The following is a 6,356-nucleotide window of genomic DNA, read 5'->3' as shown; positions in this document are numbered from 1 at the left end:
ATATTCGAAATCACACCACAGATTGATCACTCTATTACCATTTTTATCAGGTCTGCACAGCGACCAGGTGGTTACACAGCGAGGAGACCCAGGTTCGATTCCCCCCTTGGGCATCTCTGTGTGGAGTTTGCATGTTCTCCCCGTGCATGCGTGGGTTTTCTCCGGGTACTCCGGTTTCCTCCCACATTCCAAAAACATGCTACGTTAATTGGTGACTCCAAATTGTCCATAGGTATGAATGTGAGTGTGAATGGTTGTTTGTCTATATGTGCTCTGTGATTGGCTGGCCACCAGTCCAGGGTGTACCCCGCCTCTCGCCCGAAAACAGCTGGGATAGGCTCCAGCACGCCCACGACCCTCGTGAGGATAAGCAGCAGAAAATGAATGAATGAATTTTTTTTTAATGTTTTGAAGAGCTATTTTCATAACCATATTAAATTCCACAAATTCATGTTTGCAATAAACACAAAGACAAAAGACAAACTCATCAGATCGGTGGCCATAAAATGTGGAACGGGACACCCTATTTGCAATGGTGAGAAACTGTTCACTATGGAATTCACCAAATTACTCAACAAAGCACCAAGGTGGTGTTCATCTTCATCTTGCTGCCACATTGTATGTTTTTCAGTTAGAGTGATTCGTTTAGTTGGACCTTCTGGAAGAAACTAAGGATCCAGAATGCTTGCTAGTTGGTAGGAGGTCTAATAGTTATTTCACTCAAACACAAATTCATTTATAAACTTTATTTTTTTTTTTAAGCTGTGCTAAAATAAGTCTACTATAAAAATGATGTAGAGTGGTGCTCAGGAAGTGAATGTAAAGTAGTAACTGTTGTTGGAGGATGTGATGGGTCATCTTTTTAAAAGACTATTAATAGCTTTCACTTCATCGGTGGACAGTGGTAAAAGGTTGTAGCCCCTCAGCTCAGGCTTTCCTACAAAAACAGAAAAGACATCCACCTCAGTTATACTTTACCACTATTAGAGCCTTCTAGGCATGAAATAACATCCCTATAGTCACCTTTACACTCATATTACCCAATATAGTAGACGTACGAGAAAACAAGTGTTTCAAAAGTGGTAAAGGGTTCGGTTTTGATTACCCACTCGGGCATTTCTGTGTGGAGTTTGCATGTTCTCCCCGTGCGGGTGTGGGTTTTAGCCGGGTACTCTGGTTTCCTCCCATATTCCAAAAACATGCTAGGTTAATTGGCGACTCCAAATTATCCATAGGTATGAATGTGAGTGTGAATGGTTGTTTGTCTATATGTGCCCTGTGATTGGCTGGCCACCAGTCCAGGGTGTACCCCGCCTCTCGCCCGAAGACAGCTGGGATAGCTCGTGACCCTCGTGAGGACAAGCGGTACAGAAAATGGATGGCTAAAATGTGTCAATAAAAGACATTTGGTAAGGTAGGATGTACCAAAAACTAGTGGATAAGGATAAATGAAGACGTTTGTTCTGTGAGCTTTAGTGGTAGGGAATGACACTTGGAAATGTTAAAAGAGTTAAGGGTTAGCTTTGAAACGCTGCTAACTTTTAGTTTTAGTTATGTGTATATATAGCATGTATACAGTAATGGGAACACAGACGTCCTTCCTTGTAAGCATCCGATCTATTAGCATAGGAACAAAATGGCATCTGGAAGTTCCGTTGCCCATATATATATAGTGTCATATTCGGTTGACTATCAAAAATATTAACACAATGTGGAACCAATTAACCGCAGTAAATGAGGGATGACTATCTTATCAAAGGAAGTACAGCCCCCACATGCAATCAAATAGTTACAATCTGCATACACACCTTGAATCTCATTGAGATGGTTGACTTTTGCTTTTAGTCCATTGCGAAGGTCATTTAGTTCCTTGTCCAGCTGTTCCTGGTCTACGGATAAGAAAACAATAGCCCTGCATGAATTTATTCAGGGAAGAAAGACAATTAACAGTTGACATGTTACCTTTCTGAATGACCTCTCTTGCCTTGGACTTGGGGAATTTGATGAACATGTTTCCAAAGCAAAGCTTGACTTTTTCTGCAAGGGACAAGAACCCGGAGAGACGAGGTGAGGATGGGGAGTTGTGACATGGCATTGACAGAACGATGAGGGCTCACTAACCTGAACATATTTCATCCTTCAGTGCGTTCAGTGCTTCCCTGTTCCTGTTTTTCTTCACGTCCAGGTCAACTATCTGTCATGCCAACACATGTTCCGTTGTATATACAATATTATTTACGCCATTTTAATTTCATGTATCGCTTGTTTATCATTATTATTATGAATAAAATTACACCTTTTGTAAAGAAATGTATTAGGGACACCCTGTAGAATAATTGCCGCATAGGTAAACACTTCTAAAAAAACAGATAAAAGGACAGGTCTTACAAATAATGACAGCACTAGTAAAATAGTTTAAAGGTTAAAAATGGTTACATTTACGGTCAACAACACGTGCAAAAACAAGTTGAAAATCACGTCGTGTGCTATCATGTTCCAATATGAAATAACATAAACGCTAATGTTTCGTATTTCAATATTGTTGTTTTACCTGTTGTTTCGTTGTTAGGACATCTTCAGCCGCTTCCTCCACCTCCGATAAATATTCGACTACATGCTGAGCGTCAGCGTCCATGATGGATCGAACATTTACCTTTCGCTGATTCGGCTGTTGTTTTTTCTTCTTCGTCTTTCCTCCTTCTTCTTCGCTTGTGGTTGGCAAAGAACGCATAGCATGTGCAGTAGCGCCACCTTCTGAAATGGAGTGCGAACAAATGAAATGTTTCCGTTCTTGCACATTATTTAGTTTGATTAGATTACTGACATTTTTCATTCATTAAATGTAAACTTAAGTATAAATTTAAATTGCAATGAACACTAAAAAAATAGCATTTGTTGCCTTTCCCCAATTCCAAACATTAGATATTATCATATGACATATCATTTCTATATTTTATATTTTGTTTATGTTTGTAACTATACTTTGAGATTATTTCATTTTCTTTAACACAAAACAAAACAACTTTGTTAAAAATCGTTTTTTAGGTCGTGCAGAAAAAAACACTGTATTCAAAGATCCTCTATGTGGCAAGAACACGTTTTAAGGACGTGGGTAGTGCAAAAAAAGAGTCAAAGATCCTCTATATCACCGGAGCACTGTCATTTTGAAGTACTTACTGCCCCCTCCAAAAAAAGAACTATTATTTTTTAATACTGACTGCCAAAAGGTATACATTTTGACTGTTAAGTTGCTGTGTGATGACTGTAGCATTATTCATAAGATGAGTCATATGTCCATCCATTTTATCCTCACTAAGATCACTCACAGGTATGCTGGAGCCTATCCCATCTGTCTTTATGCGAGAGGTGGGCTACACCCTGCACTAGTCCACCATGAGCCAGACTGTTATACTGAGTAATGACATCATACAATTTCCAATGGTGCAGCAACCATATGTACAAATGTTTTTTTTCTGTAAATGTAGTGGCCGTGGCTTTTACCACGGAATTTACAGTACGTGTAGGCGTCTCTAAGCAAAAAAGATACAATTGCAGGCCTTTGATGTAACAAGAAAAAAAGTTTAAAATTCTTAAATAAGCTGAGAGTAAATATTACAAGTCACAAAAGACACGTGGAGTCCCTCCCCTTTCACTATGCAGCCAAGATGGCGACTGTTGATGGTGGGAGGGTATTCATTCCAGCACATTTAACATTTTCAGTGTACGTCTTGAGTGTTTTGTTAACATCAGAGTGTACTGCATTTTGATGTACTCCTCAGAATGAACACACTTATTCAGTTCCAAGTGCAAATACACGAGTGTGCAATTGAAAGACAGACTTTGTCTTCTGGTTGTTCCACATTCGACAACAACAAGCTGGTAGGAGTTAGTATAATACTTTTGATGCAGTACTTAGTTTACTTTGAGTAAAGTTATTTTCCTGGAAGGCATCTTTACTTTTACTCAAGCACGGCTGCTTTTCTACAGCACTCCTTCTCCGCTCGGACACACTTCTCCTCTTCATCAAGTCTGTTGTGTTGTCCATGAAATCTGCTGTATGCTCTCTCCCTCTCCTGGAGGCACTTGAGCTCCTGGCAGGTTTGCTGTTTGCAGCTTGGACGGGATTGCGGATGTTGCCCAACGCTTGCATCCTCCTCATATGTCCGTTTGTCCTCACAGAGCTGCTGAAGTTCGGAGGTTGGAACACTGCTGTTTCTTTTGCTTGTACACGACTCTCGCTGTAACTCCTTTTGGGGAGAGAGGCTTTGCCTTGATGCCCCCGCAGGAGGCCAGGTCTGGATGGACAATTTTGAGAGCGGCAGCATAAAAGCCCACAGGAAGTGTGGCGCACCTGGCAGGAGAGCATGGTGGAATGAGCCAAAGAAGACAAGAAGGTAAGAGGGAAGGCACGCTGACATTGAAGGATGCACTTTGGAGAGCTGAGCCTCGATGAAGCATTTTTAGGTGGCCTATGGCACCCTGATGTTGCAGACGAAGCAGGTGAATTCCCACGTTCCTCCAGAATGGTCTGAATCTGTCGCCATTCCAATTCCATCAGCCTCTCCAAGTACTTCTCCAGTGGCCCAACAGGCCTGCATCGCAAAGCCCCTCGGTTCTCCGAGCTGTAGAACACAGACAGCTGACCCACACTCCAAGAGTTAAATGGTGGAGGAAGAAAGTCGGGGAAGTTGTACCGCATAGGACTACGTCTGAGAGCATGAGAAGAACACTCCTCTGGTTGGATAACCTCTGGTCGCAGCTCAAGCTGTGGAGGAAGTCCACCTGAAGGCAACACCGAAGTCCTCTCAGTGTCAGACAAGTCTGAGTCACTGTCAGCGTCTTCACTGACTCTTTGTATGTTTGTTGTGTGATCATCTGGCACAGCAGGATGGAAAACATCTACTGTGCTCCTTCTGCTGGCCCACTGTTTCCGGTGAGGAACTTGCTGAGGTACCTTCTGGATCACAGCCTTCACGCTGTCCCCCAAGGAAATGGGCAGTGACTCATATTTGGAGTTTTCCTGAGTACTACAAGAAAAAGTACATTTAAACTATGTCCACATAAACATGATTATAAAAAAACACATTTTCACCACTCTGTATCCCACATCATCAATAATAACAAACAATGTACCACAGTCATTTAAAGTGTAATCGCAAATATTCTTCTCTGTCTTAGCTGGATCCTAAAAAAGCAGTTGCCAAACAGTTGCACGACTTCCTATAAAAAAGCACTGTAAGGTAATGATATTAATAGTCATAATTATGAGATAAGAAAGTCATAATTCTGAACTAAAAGGTCAAAATGACGAGATAAAAAGTTATGACATATGTGTCACTTGTCTCCTGACTATACAAACTGGACGTTTGAGATTACGCCTGCTCACTGGGTCTCTTTATTTATCACTGACAGGCACTAAGGACAGATGAACTCCGGTCCGTCACTTTTTAGACATCCGTGTCAAACCCAAACGACAATAACAATTCCTATTTTGACAGTATAAAAAGTAAAAATGATGAGATACAAATGCAGCATGTGCCAGATTGTTCACTAGGTCACATGGCGCACATGCGCACTTTGTGTCTCATTAGTTCGACCTTTTATGTCATTATTACGACAATTTGGGATTCGATTTTACCTGTGTTGAGAATTAGAGGTGAACACATTGGTCTGCTTGTGCTTTTTTCGTCTTTGCCGAGTTTTCTGGAATACGAAGAAAAAATATTAACATAACTTGCTAGCAGTAAGACTTGCGGTATGTTGTCATTTTAATAAAACTCCTTGATGATAATTAATTTGTACACGAAACGCACCTTATCTTTTTCACCTGTGTTCTGTTGCTCAGACAAGATGTACCGCGTCTGCGTCTCATGTGTGCACATTCTGTTGCTGCAAAACACCATGTCAAAAAAAACACCCTCGTTCAAAAGCAGATTATGACTCTATCGTTACGTTTCAATGTAGACAGTTATTAGACACATTTAAGGCAGATATTGTATATAGAAAAACAATAACGACCGCCTTGTCGCCGGTGAAATGACAAAGGAGTAAAAAAAAAATCATATAATCGTTGTCATCATCGTGTGAAACGACAGATATATTTATCATACCTGAACACCATCATACCTTTAAAGTCTTCCGATGGATGGAGACATTTCCCGTGCTAGCATCTCCAGCACGACCGTACAGTGCACGTAGTGTTGGGCGGGGCCATGTAAATATTGATATCAATTGTAGCATATAGCATCGGATCGATACTAGCTTGATTAGATGAATGTTTTTCCACTTCTCTTATGTTTATTTTTACATTGATCTAGTCTTTTGCTTTGCACTGTTCACTTTATTTTACTCCGACA

The 6,356-nt window shown here is 40.8% G+C and overlaps 2 protein-coding genes across 2 annotated transcripts; both read right to left on the bottom strand.

Moving 5' to 3' along the window:
- Positions 1 to 400: 400 nt before the first annotated feature.
- Positions 401 to 2,714, bottom strand: pdrg1 (p53 and DNA-damage regulated 1). The gene is made up of 5 exons (XM_078798460.1): positions 2,552 to 2,714; positions 2,122 to 2,194; positions 1,963 to 2,037; positions 1,809 to 1,889; positions 401 to 937 (listed from the first exon to the last, which is right to left on the bottom strand). Exons 1-5 carry the CDS (start codon positions 2,633 to 2,635, stop codon positions 855 to 857), a joined length of 396 nt encoding a protein of 131 aa, XP_078654586.1. The 5' UTR covers positions 2,636 to 2,714; the 3' UTR covers positions 401 to 854.
- Positions 2,715 to 3,304: 590 nt separating this feature from the next.
- On the bottom strand, positions 3,305 to 6,317 carry LOC131106267 (uncharacterized). Its single transcript, XM_058055174.2, has 4 exons — positions 6,111 to 6,317; positions 5,814 to 5,889; positions 5,639 to 5,703; positions 3,305 to 5,027 (listed from the first exon to the last, which is right to left on the bottom strand). The coding sequence occupies exons 1-4, from the start codon at positions 6,122 to 6,124 to the stop codon at positions 3,887 to 3,889; spliced, it is 1,296 nt and encodes a 431-aa protein (XP_057911157.2). The 5' UTR covers positions 6,125 to 6,317; the 3' UTR covers positions 3,305 to 3,886.
- Between the last annotated feature and the right edge of the window lie 39 nt (positions 6,318 to 6,356).

This window comes from Doryrhamphus excisus, linkage group LG18 (genome assembly GCF_037039965.1).
Source record: "Doryrhamphus excisus strain RoL-2023G ecotype Guam linkage group LG18, RoL_Dexc_Guam_v1.1, whole genome shotgun sequence".
NCBI classification, from domain to species: Eukaryota; Metazoa; Chordata; class Actinopteri; order Syngnathiformes; family Syngnathidae; genus Doryrhamphus; species Doryrhamphus excisus.
The sequence above is the reverse complement of the archived record's forward strand: the minus strand, read 5'-3'. Positions and strand labels throughout refer to the sequence as shown.